The 13,014-nt window shown below is 45.2% G+C and overlaps 1 protein-coding gene across 2 annotated transcripts in view; it reads left to right on the top strand.

The window, feature by feature from the left end:
• The window catches only part of TH (tyrosine hydroxylase), a 159,117-nt gene that overhangs the window by 120,884 nt on the left and 25,219 nt on the right, over positions 1–13,014 (top strand). For both annotated transcript variants that reach the window (XM_073604708.1, XM_073604707.1), the window contains exon 8: positions 4,608–4,743. In XM_073604708.1, coding sequence (XP_073460809.1) covers positions 4,608–4,743 — 136 coding nt within the window. The remainder of the gene's footprint in view (positions 1–4,607; positions 4,744–13,014) is intronic.

Here is a 13,014-nt window from a genome sequence, read left to right as displayed (position 1 = left end):
GTTGTGTGCTATTTTCTCCCTGCATGTATACTGCTTTTATCCGAGACCCATCCAATCATTCATCCACTTATCTGAGTGGGAGGCAGAGAAGATTGGAAGCTATCACCATCCCCTGAGAGGGATAACTGCATGGTGTGACCTACTGGTAAAGCAGGGGTCATGTCCGTGAGAAGAGAGGCCATTCTGCATGGGTGGTGGATTCACTTATTTCAGTTTGAACACAGTGGTGATTTTCGTTGATTGAAGTAGGACCATATTTATTGACTCATCACAATGTTTTGTATCTTTGGACAATTGTTGGACTGTATCATATATATTTTTTGGAGGATTTGTGTATGGTACACAGAGAAAGAATTTCTAAACACTATTTGTTTTTCTTTTTGCACATTTTATTAAGGTGTTTGTTTATGCACATGTTTTTTCAGCTTGCTGATACAAGGCACTAAGGGTTGTGATTTAGTGTTTTTAGGAGAGTTACGCTACACTATTTTTGGGTATTTATCCTTTCATGGATGTAGGACGGTAAAGAGGAGGTTCTGGCAAATCAAATGGGAGGACTGTTGTACCTGAAACTCCCTGAACACCGAGAGAAAAAGTATATGTGGAGGTGATGAAGGTGCACTGCTCCAATGTATCACACTAACATACTATAAGTGATAACAATAAATAAAAATTGAAAAAGCTATATTCACCTATTAGTGGGACTAACGTCCATGCAATATGACATAGCACAAGTAGAATATTCAAAAATACAAATGTGAACAACAACCTACTTGGCTAAAACATAAAAAACACATATACGGTGATTCACACCCATACTTAGCAGGTATGAGATAACAACAGTGAACAAGTGAGCGCACAGTCCCCAAAATGAAAGAAGTGTATAAAAAATAAAAATTAAAAATAAACAGCAAAAATATATAAAACAAAGTCCCAAGAAAAAATTGTAGATAAGTGCTGATGTTATAGTATTCAGTAGCCTTCAAAGTGCTGCATGCATCACCATAGTGCATACGTAATGAAATGGCCGCTTACTAGACCTAAAAAGTCAATGAGTATAACACTGATCACAGCTGAGGCAACAGCGGTCTGGGTAAATTCCTCTCTAGGACTCCGAATCCACACAGACTCCAGGCTCACCAGATGAGGGAAAGAAAGAAGGATGACTGAATTACCACCTAAAACCGAAGATTTATTAAAAAATTATGCACTTACATACTATTACATGAGGAATAGCACAGAGTATCATGGTGGCACAGCCTCCTGTAGTGTGTTCCATGCGTGATGACGTCACGGCTGACTCCGTTTGGCGCATTTCCCCTTACAAGGCGTTGTGTTATTTCATATTGCACGGACGTTAGTCCCACTAATTGCTGCATATAGCTTTTTCAATTTATATTTTTTGCTATCACTTATAGTATGTTGGTGTGATTATTATTATTATTTATTATTATTATACAGGATTTATATAGCGCCAACAGTTTACGTAGCACTTTACAACTTTAGGGTAGACAGTACAAATACAATACACTTTAATACAGTAGGAATCAGAGGGCCCTGCTCCTTAGAGCTTACAATCTAAGAGGGAAGGTCAAGAGATACAAGCAGTAATAACTGTGGACGATGTGCTGATTGAGAAGATAAATGTACAGTTGTTAGGTGGGGGCCAGATAGGCTTCTCTGAAGAGATGAGTTTTCAGGGATCGTCTGAAAGTGGATAAAGTAGGGGAAAATCGAACAGATTGGGGTAGAGCATTCCAGAGGATGGGAGAGGCTCTGGTGAAGTCCTGAAGGCAAGCATGGGATGAGGTGACAAGGGAGTTTGAGAGCAGGAGGTTTTGGGAGGAGCGAAGAGAACGATTAGGTTGGTATTTTGAGACTAGGTTAGTGATGTAGCTGGGGGCCAGGTTGTGGATGACTTTGTAAGTTATAGTTAGTAGTATCTTGAATTTAATTTGGTGGTTGAGTGGCAGCCAATGGAGGGATTGGCAGAGGGGTATAGCAGATGCTGAGCGGTTTGTGAGGTGGATGAGCCTGGCAGCAGCGTTCATGATGAACTGAAGTGGGGATAGCCTATTTAGAGGTAAGCCGGTGAGGAGGGAGTTGCAGTAATCGAGGCGAGAGATGACCAGGGGGTGGATTAGAAGCTTTGTGGTGATATTGGTTGGGAAGGGGCGTGTCTTGGAGATGTTGCGGAGGTTCAGGTGGCAAATTTTGGATAGCGATAGGATGTGGGGCCGAAAGGTTAGTTCAGAGTCCAGGATTACACCTAGGACCTTGGTTTTGGGGGACAAGTTGATAGTTGAGCTGTTGATATTGACAGAGAAATCAGGGGAAGTGGTACCTGAGGGAGGAAATATCATGAGCTCGGTTTTGGATAGGTTGAGTTTGAGGAAGTGATGTGACATCCAGGCTGATATGTCTGCTAGTAATGCGTGAGGAGACAGATGGAGATAGCTAGGGGGTGGAGAGATAGATTTGGGTGTCATCAGCGTAGAGATGATATTTAAAGCCGTGGGAGGCAATCAACTGACCCAGGGAGGTGGTGTAGATTGATAAAAGGAGAGGTCCAAGAACAGAACCTCGGAGGACCCCAATGGAGAAAGGAAGAGGAGAGGAGGAAGTAGAGTTGTAAGTGACACTGAAGGAGCGGTGGGATAGGTAGGATGAGAACCAGCAAACAGTACAGTCACGGAGACCAAAGGAGTGGAGTTTATAGAGGAGGAGGGAGTGGGCCACTGTGTCAAAGGCAGCAGAGAGACCCAGGAGAAGTAGTACAGAATAGTGTCCACTGGTTTTAGCCGTTAGTAGCCATTTGAGAGTTTAAGGAGAGCAGTTTCCGTGGAGAGTTGAGGGTGAAATCCGGACTGAAGGGGATCAAGAAGTTTATTCATGGTCAGATGGTCACTTAGTCGGTTGTAGACCAGTCTTTCAAGAAGTTTGGAGGAGAAGGCGAGTAACGAGATGGGACATAGGCTGTTAAGATTGGTGGGGTCCAGTGAGGGCTTTTTAAGTATGGGGGTGACTAGCGCATGTTTTAGAAAGTTTGGGAAGATGCCACAAGAGAGGGAGAGGTTGAAAATGTGAGTTAGAGAGTGTAGAATTGAGTCAGAGGTTGAGCGTAGCATTTGCGAGGGGGCAGGTGGTTAGATGAGTGTTAGATAAAAATTTAGCAACCTCATTAATAGTAGCAGGGTTGAATGAGGGAAGTAATGATTGTATCTGTGGACATGGGGTGTTGCATGGGGGAGGTTTTTGCGCATTGGAGATCTCATGAATTGTATCAATCTTTTGAAGTTTTGAAGTAATTGGTCTCCTGGGCAGTGAGCGAGTTAGAGGGTGGAGGCAGTGGAGGACAGAGTAGAGTGTTGAAGGTAGAGAAGAGTTGACGTGCACTGGATGAGAAGGTGTTAATGAGTGTGATAAAGTAGGTCTGTTTGGCAGTGTGGAGGCACGAATATTATTTTAGGAGGGCAGATTTAGACTGTGTGAAGTTTTCTTGGAACTTAGTCTTATGCCACTGATGCTCAAGAGCGTGGCTACATTTTCTGAAGCTTCTGGTGTCGTTTGTAGGGTTGTAGCAGTCGGGGCCTAATTCTGCGTGTAGTGAGGGGGGCAAGCTTGTCTAGGGAGGAAGACAGTGAGCTGTTGTAGATGAAAGTGGCTAGGTTGGGGCATAACAGGGGTGAGATTTTTTCATAGTGGTGATCAGTAGCAGAGTAGAAAAGAGAAGGGATGAGGTGGCGAAGGTTTCTACGTGTAACTGTTAGGCGGTTGGAGGGAGAGGAGGTGGAAGACAGGGAGAGAGCAAAACTAATAAGGTGGTCATAGGAGAGTGGGAGAGGATTGTTGGAAAGGTTGCACAGAGTGCACAGATAGGCGAAGACAGTGTGATACATTGGGAGAGCGCACCTTAAAGCGGGGTTTCACTGTCTCCACACAATTTTTATTTTTGGCAAACTGACAATGTATAGTATATTTTAACATTGAACTTACTTGTCCTGTTTTTCCAGCTTACTGCTCTCCATTTTCTGCATTAAAAAAAAGTATATCTTTTTCTTTAGCCGGGTTTCATCTTGCCTGTGGGCAATCCTCTTCCGGGATACGGTGCTGCTGATAGACCAGCATGCACTGCCCGTTCTAGCCCCGATCTCGCGCATGCTCAGTACACACAGATCGGATCGCCGTCAAGAGCTCAGGTTGCCATCACAACAGGCGTCGTCGTAGGAAATCACGCGAGATTTCACGGCGGCTCTCCGCACTGACTCCTGGGATGAATGACACGAGATCCCAGGAGACAGTGCACCGCAAATAGGAAATAACGAAAATACCCACAAAGTCCTCGCCCACAGCCGCAGGGACAGAACAAAGGAAAGCACGTATATCGCAAGGTAGGGGAAAAAAAAAAAGGTCCAGATAGCACTCAGTGCTATCTATACAAGCCACTGATATCAAGTATAAAAAATGGGTGAAGATCCGCTTTAATCACCTTCACATTTATCTTTTCATGTCTGCTTGTAATCAGGATTTGAACTTTTATTTAAAATGGAAGATATGTTCCTTTTAATGTATCTGGTCCATGTAATAACTGCTTTTGCTCATTAAAGAAAGGACTGGCTTCCAGTTACGCCCTGTGGCCGGCTTGTTATCTGCTCGAGATTTTCTCTCCAGTTTGGCTTTCCGTGTTTTCCAGTGTACCCAGTATATTCGACACGCATCATCACCAATGCATTCACCAGAACCGTAAGTATCAACTAAAATTTCCTTCCAGATTAATCCATCCAACATTGTCATATTTGATAGATTCTGGAAAGTTAAAGCTGAACTAAACCCCCGCAAAAAAAAAGCCCCCCAAGTGCTTTATGCCATAGTGTACATAAACACTGACAGGTTAGGTTCTGTTCTAAAAATCTTACCTGTCAGGGTTTTTTTAGGTTTAGTTCCACTTTAAATTACCCAGTGGATCTTTATGTGCTTTAAGGGCTCCAGTGGTATGAACACTGCACTCATGTACATATGCATATAAAATAAAATGAGCTCAATTCACAAAGCTAACCCACCACAATAAGTATATAAAAAAAAAGTGACATCTATATTCAGTCCAATGAAATCCAAAAATTACAGTCAATTGGATAAATTAGAGAGCCTTATCCCTGTGTCAGAGCTTTGTAAATTAGATCTATTTTCTTCTCTAGTTGTAGCAAATGTTTTTAACCTGTATCTCCTAACTATGGTAATTGACAATATTATGTGTGCTAATTAGTATCAGAGTGTGCTGTAATTATGAGCACAGGAGGTTGACAGCACAGTACCTGTAGGCCATTTAGTTAAAGGGTGACGTGTTTTGATATACACTATATACACTTAGGTACATATGTTGAGCACTTGACCCCTGGAGTAACCGTGATTTGTGGTGAAACATGTAGGGTTATGATGAATGGATGTATTCAGTTATTGTTAAGAAAAATAGTGCACACTGGAGTGCGTACAGCATACTCAGCCCTCCTTAAGTAGAAACAGGTCCATAGTGTATAAAAGATGGGATCACAGGGGAGGTGGAGGATTAAGGTTAAAAAAGTTCAGACAACTCCTGCAGCTGCTCAGCTAAGATCTGGGAAGGATCTCCAATGGCACTATGCAAAAGACAGAGCAAGGGCACTGGAGGTATTAAACCCATATACACAATAAGTTTATCAGGGCCGATCCCAGGTGGCTGCTCAGGGTGCAGTGCACGCGAGCGCCACAGAGGTGAGGGCGCTGAAGCACCAAAGTGCTCCCCTCCCTCCTCCTCTCCTTGTCCGTAGGCGGCTCTCTCTGCCGGTCACCATTGCCGCTGTGTTTTCTGCCGAAGCCCACCCCCTCCCTCCTCCTGTCAGAGGAGGAGAGCGAAACAGCCGGAGACCGGAGTGGCTGTCTCTGTGTGCAGAGAGACCAGCCGCGGCTGCGCAGTGATGTCACTGGGGGGGCGGTCCATGGCCGAGCCCGATGTATTCCAGTTCTCATCCTCCTGTGTGTAACTCCTGCCTGCTGCCCAAGCCTGACACACTGTTCTCCACCTGGGCGGCACGGCTGCACACTGTCCTCTCCTCTCCAGCTGCTGCCCGGGTGTTTTTAATTAGCCTAATGGGGGGGTGGTTTGTCTTGGGGGGGTCTAAACTAATGTAGGGGGGGTGGTTTGTCCTGGGGGATCCAAACTAATGTATGGGGTTGGTTTGTCCTGGGGGGTCTATACTAATGTGGGGGGGGGGGTGATTTGTCCTGGGGGGTCTAAACTAATGTAGGGGGTGATTTGTCCTGGGGGGTCTAAACTAATATAGGGGGGTGATTTGTCCTAAGGGGTCTATACTAATGTAGGGGGGGATTTGTACTGGGGGTCTAAACTAATGGAGGGGGGGTGATTTTTCCTGGGGGGTCTAAACTAATGGAGGGGGGGTGATTTGTCCTGGGGGGTCTGTACTAATGGAGGGGGGGTGATTTGTCCTGGGGGTCTGTACTAATGGAGGGGGGGTTTGTCCTGGGAGGGTCTGTACTAATGGAGGGGGGTGGTTTGTCCTGGGGGGTCTGTACTAATGGAGGGGGGTGGTTTGTCCTGGGGGTCTGTACTAATGGAGGGGGGTGGTTTGTCCTAGGGGGTCTGTACTAATGGAGGGGGTGGTTTGTCCTGGGGGGGTCTGTACTAATGGAGGGGGGGTGGTTTGTCCTGGGGGGGTCTGTAGTAATGGGGGGGTGGTTTGTCCTGGGGGGTGTCTGTACTAATGGAGGGGGGTAGTTTGTCCTGGGGGGTCTGTACTAATGTAAGGGGGTGGTTTGTCTGGGGGGTCTGTACTAATGGAAGGGGGAGGTGGTTTGTCGGGGGGGTCTGTACTAATGGAGGGGGGTGGTTTGTCCTGGGGGGGTCTGTACTAAGGGGGGGTGGTTTGTTCTGGGGTCTGTACTAATGGAGGGGGTGGTTTGTCCTGAGGGGATCTGTACTAATGGAGGGGGGTGGTTTGTCCTGGAGGGGTCTGTACTATTGGAGCGAGTGGTTTGTTCTGGGGGGTCTGTACTAATAGAGGGGGGTGGTTTGTGGTTTGTCCGGGGGTCTGTACTAATGGAGGGGGGGTGATTTGTTCTGGGGGTGGTCTGTACTAGAGGAGGGGGGTGGTTTGTTCTGGGTGGGTCTGTACTAATGGAGGGTGGGTGGTTCTGCACTAATGGAGGGGGGTGGTTTGTCCTGAGGGGGGTCTGTACTAATGGAGGGGGGTGTTTTGTCCTGAGGGGGGTCTATACTGATGGGGGGGTCTGTACTGAGGGAGGGGTTTATACTTAGTGGGGGGTCTGCACTGATGGAGGGGGGTCTATACTTAGTGGAGGGGGGTCTGTACTGAGGTGCGACTATAGTTGGTGGAGGGGGGTGATACCATGTTTTACAGCACCGGGTGACACCAACCCTAGTGACGCCACTGCAGCCGCGGTGACCATCTAGTCTAGTGACCATATCCTGTAATATGCCCGCATTCTCTGACCATGTCTTGTAACATATCTGCAGTCTCTGACCATCTCTTGTAAAATGTCTGCAGTCTCTGACATCTTTGGTAACATGTCTGCAGTCTCTGACCATCTCTTGTAACATGTCTGCAGTCTCTGACCATCTCTTGTAACATTTCTGCAGTCTCTGACCATCTCCTTTAGTATGTCTGCAGTCTCTGACCATCTCTTGTAACATGTCTGCAGTCTAACCATCTCCTGTACTATGTCTGCAGTCTCTGATCATCTCTTGTAACATTTCTGCAGTCTCTGACCATCTCTCGTAACATGTCTGCAGTCTCTGACCATCTCTTGTAACATGTCTGCAGTCTCTGACCATCTCCTTTAGTATGTCTGCAGTCTCTGACCATCTCTTGTAACATGTCTGCAGTCTGACCATCTCCTGTACTATGTCTGCAGTCTCTGACCATCTCTTGTAACATGTCTGCAGTCTGACCATCTCTTGTAACATGTCTGCAGTCTCTGACCATCTCTTGTAACATGTCTGCAGTCTCTGACCATCTCTTGTATCATGTCTGCACTCTCTGACCATCTTTTGTTTCATGTCTGCAGTCTCTGACCATCTCTTATATCATATCTGTAGTCTCTGACTATCTCCTGTAGTATGTCTACCGTCTCCTGTAGTATGTCTGCAGTCTCTGATCGTCTCTTGTAACATGTCTGCAGTCTGACCATCTCTTGTGTCATGTCTGCAGTCTCTGACCATCTCCTGTAGTATGTCTGCAGTCTCTGACCATCTCCTGTAGTATGTCTGCCGTCTCTGACCATCTCCTGTATTATGTCTGCGGTCCCTGACCATCTCCTGTAGTATGTCTGCAGTCTCTGACCATCTCCAGTAGTATGTCTGCAGTCTCTGACCATCTCCTGTGTTATATCTCCAGTCCCTGACCGTCTCCTGTAGTATGTCTGCAGTCTCTGACCATCTCTTGTAATATGTCCGCATTCTCTGACCATCTCCTGTACCATGTCTGCAGTCTCTGACCATCTCCTGTACCATGATTGCAGTCTCTGACCATCTCCTGTTCCATGTCTGCAGTATCTGACCATCTCCTGTACTATGATTGCAGTCTCTGACCATCTCCTGTATCATGTCTGCAGTCTCTGACCATCTCCTGTACCATGTCTGCAGTCTCTGACCATCTCCTGTACCATGATTGCAGTCTCTGACCATCTCCTGTACCATGTCTGCAGTATCTGACCCTCTCCTGTACTATGTCTGGGGGCTCTTTCTAACAGGCTCTCTAACAGAAGCCCTCTCTGTGTTCATCAGAGAGACTCCGCTCCAGGTCTCATTAGTGTACGCTCTTCCTATATTTTCTTTATTGTTAAAAGATCATGGGAGGATCCCAGGATAACGAAGACCTCTTAGGGGAGCATCTCTGTGTTTGAGTCGTTGCCATAGAAACATTTGTAAAGAGGAGGAGTTGGTAAGATGACCATGCCCACGTGGGGGTGCCAGAAATATTTCTGCACCCAGGCGTCTGTGACCCTAGGATCAGCCCTGAAGTTTATTAAAATAGCACACTTACAGAACCAGAACCAACACTGGCACTGCAAACAAGATGGAGTATAACAGCCACAGGAAGCCAAGCAGGACATGCAGTAGGCAAGGACACTGACCACCAAACACTGCTCAGGGCAACTGGCAGGTAAAGCAGCAAAATGGGAAATGGGAGAAATAGCAGCTGTCTAGATCCAACAGTGATTTCAGGAGTGCACAGACAGTACACACCTATCAACTGGAGCCAGTGATGTTGGCAATGGGAGGGGCCACTACGCATTTCCAGTGCCCCATTTCTTTTAATAATCTGCCTGTAATCAGTATGAAGAAGTACTGAAAAAGATACACCAGGAGAGAAAGAATAGCAACAATGAGAAATAAACTGCAGTAAGAGGAGGGTATGCAGAGATTCATTTGAGAGTAAAGCATAGAAATGAGTAAAATTTAAAACTGAGAAAATAGCTACTATAACTATAAAGAAAACGTCTTGAAGAAGGAATTTTGGAGACAGAGACAAGGAGGTGTAACAAAAGCATGATTAGGAATGTTAAGACAGCGAAAAGTACCTCTTCCTAAGATAATGCGGGGAAGGAGAGAGAAAAACACAAGAAAATATTACACATTTTCAAAAAAAAATGTAAGATTTACAAATAAAGGATATATTATATTGCCTCAGAAGGGGGGAAACGGAAACAAAATAGGAGTAATATATGCCCGTTACTATGTTGGTTGATGGTCAATTTATTAGTCAGCCTCATACCAAGTCAAGCTGAATAATGGGTAAAACATAACCCTTCCACATGTCTGCACAAATATAATAATTTAGGATTTAGTAATTTAAGTTCTTGCTTAACCTCCCTGGTGGTATGATTATTTCATATTTTTGATGCTGAAAGCGGTACCATTATTTTGCATGGAAATTTGGCGTTTTATATTGTAGGCCTGTAATTTTTAAGAATAACTCACTTAAATCTGTCCAAACCAGAGTCTAGTAGACATCTCGGGTATGATAAATTTTGAAACACGAAATCATAAATTATAATATAATAAATAACTATAAATAATTATACTAAATAATATAATAATAATAATAAAAATTATTCAATAATGTAATCAAATCAAAAACACTAAAATTTGCTCAGTTGTAGAATTGTCACTGTCATTACTTTTCAGTGTTTGATGACGGATCTCCCCACAAATCACTATCGCTCAATTCTGTGAGTGATTCTAATTTATTATCGCTGCTTTCTAGCTGGTCTAAAACCACTTTTGATGTAAAGGAACGGTTTTGGTTGCTATGAACAATCTCCAGTTTCCAGGCAGAAAGAACAGTTTTTATAATATAAAACTGCATGCAGGGCACTGGAAAAACCACTAGGGACAAAAGGGAGGTGAAATAATTTCATACAGTAATGTAATCTGTAAGAGTTCAGTATATTGTATGGATTGTGTGTGTTTCACTTTTTGAATTTGGCGCCGTTCTCCGTCCCCGTGCGTTGCAACGCTCGCAGGGAATGGAGCCCAGGTGTGTGATGAATCGAGCGGAGGACAAGCCGCTCACACTGCGGGGAGACATCGCAGGATCCTGGGGACAAGGTAAGTAAGCTCTTCCTGGATCCTGCGATGCGATCCCGAGTCTGGCTCGGGGTTACCGCTTTTGGTTCTGAAGTTCCACCCCGAGCCAGACTCTGGAATACTGCCAGAGAGGTTAATGGCTAAGTCCACCTTTAGTAAAAACAAATCCACATGATTTTGCAGGTAAAAAAATGTGCATTTATTATTTCATTTTACTGGAGCCTTCAAAGCATTGCACCTGCAATCAGTGGATCATGGGTGTGATGTCAGGCTCCTGTTGACAGCAGTCTGTCAGTACCTCTGTACAGGCAGACAGTTAGCTTCAGGAAGTGTCAGTGGACTACAAGAGCACTGACCAGTATCCTTACAGTCCATTAAGAAATACAAGCTGTCTGCCACAGTGGAAGATGAGACTTGCAGTTCATTCATTTACAGATTACTTTTTAAAATGTGACAACGGCTGCTGGGAGTGAGGGGGACCTTCAGGTCTGGTATGGATTTTAAGGGGAACCCTGCGCCAAAATTTAAAAAAATTGGCGTAGGGGTCCCCCCCAAAACCCATACCCGACCCTTATATGAGCACGCAACCTGGTAGGCTGCAGAAAAAGAGGGGGGAAGAGAGAGCGCCCCCCCTCCTGAACCGTACCAGGCCACATGCCCTCAACATGGGGGGGATGCTTTGGAGTCACCCCCAAAGCACCTTGTCCCCATATTGATGGGGACAAGGGCCTCATCCCCACAACCCTTGCCGGTGGTTGTGGGGATCTTTGGACGGGGGTCTTATCAGAATCTAGAAGCCCCCTTTAACAAGGGGACCCGCAGATCCTGGCCTCCCCCCTATGTGAGTTGGTAAAGGGTACATTGTACTCCTACTATTTCACAAAAAAGTGTCATAAATAGTAAAAAAGACAGGAGACACTTTGGGACAAGTCTTTTATTAAAAGATAAAAAATAAAAATGTCCCGCGATGTAGATCCATCTCATGCCGCCTAACAAGCCGAAAAAAGAAAGAAAAAAAAGGCGCAAGAGCTCCGCCTCCATGGGAGACTCATGCTGAGTGATGCTTCTTCTTGGTGACAGCTGTTATATAGCTGAGGGCGGGGCCACTCAGTGGCGTAAATGGGCGACCCCGCCTTCCTCTAATGTACCCATTACCAATTCACATAGGTGGGAGGCTGGGATTTGGGGGTCCCCTTGTTAAAGGGGGCTTCCAGATTCCGATAAGACCCCCATCCGCAGACCCCCACAACCACCGGGCAAGGGTTGTGGAGATGAGGCCCTTGTCCCCATCAACATGGGGACAAGAAGTTTTGGGTGGACCCCAAAACATCCCTCCCATGTTGAGGGCATGTGGCCTGGTATGGTTCAGGAGGGGGGGAGCTCTCTCGCCCCCCCTCTTTTCCTGTAGCCTGCCAGGTTGCTTGCTCAGATAAGGGTCTAGTATGGATTTTGGGGGGGACCCCTACGGCATTTTAAAAAAAAATTTGGTGCAGGGTTCCCCTTAAAATCCATACCAGACCTGAAGGGCCTGGTATGGATTTTGGGGGGACCTCCAGGCAATTTTTTTTTGAATTTTTGGTTTGGGGTTTCCCTTAATATTCATACCAGACCCAAAGGGCCTGGTAATGGACTGGGGGGGGGCCCATGCCGTTTTTTTCAATGAGTTTTATCTATATTGCCGAGACCCGATAATTCATTACAGCCGTAAGCAGTTTTAAGTTACTTTTTTCCTTTAGAAATGTCATTTTGCTGTGGTACTGTTCTAAACATGGGAAAATACCAAGAAAAACCCCCCTGGGTGGGACTTTAATAGACCACCAACACTAAATAAATGTAAACAAAGTTTATTGCACAAATATACAACGATGAAACAGGTGAGTATATGTTAAAAAGACGTGTAACATCCAGTAGTGCATATAACAAAACAAGACACAAATAACAAACAAAATGCAAAAATGACACTGGTACAGGATGGAGAATGGTCACATGTATTAGCTCAATTGAAGTGATTCCATATTAGGAGCTTGAAACAATTTGAAATATCAGGAAAGGCACAGAGCACCGTTCAGAAAAATTGTTGGCTTAGAGAAATCTATTCCCACATCGGTATGATGATAGGTGTGTGATAATAATTAGATTTCGGGTGTAAACAATGTGTGCTCTTTTTGGGCAGTGCCCAAAAAGAGCACACATTGTTCACACACATTGTTTACAGCCGAAATCTAATTATTATCACACACCTATCATCACACCGATGTGGGAATAGATTTCTCCAAACCAACAATCTTTCTGAACGGCGCTCTGCGCCTTTCCTGATATTTTGAATTGTTTCAAGCTCCTGATATGGGATCGCTTCAATTGAGCTAATACATGTGACCATTCTCCATCCTGTACCTCTGAGGAAGGTGCAA

This window comes from Aquarana catesbeiana, linkage group LG11 (genome assembly GCF_042186555.1).
Source record: "Aquarana catesbeiana isolate 2022-GZ linkage group LG11, ASM4218655v1, whole genome shotgun sequence".
In the NCBI taxonomy this organism is placed as follows: Eukaryota; Metazoa; Chordata; class Amphibia; order Anura; family Ranidae; genus Aquarana; species Aquarana catesbeiana.
This window is presented reverse-complemented; position numbering and strand designations above follow the sequence as displayed.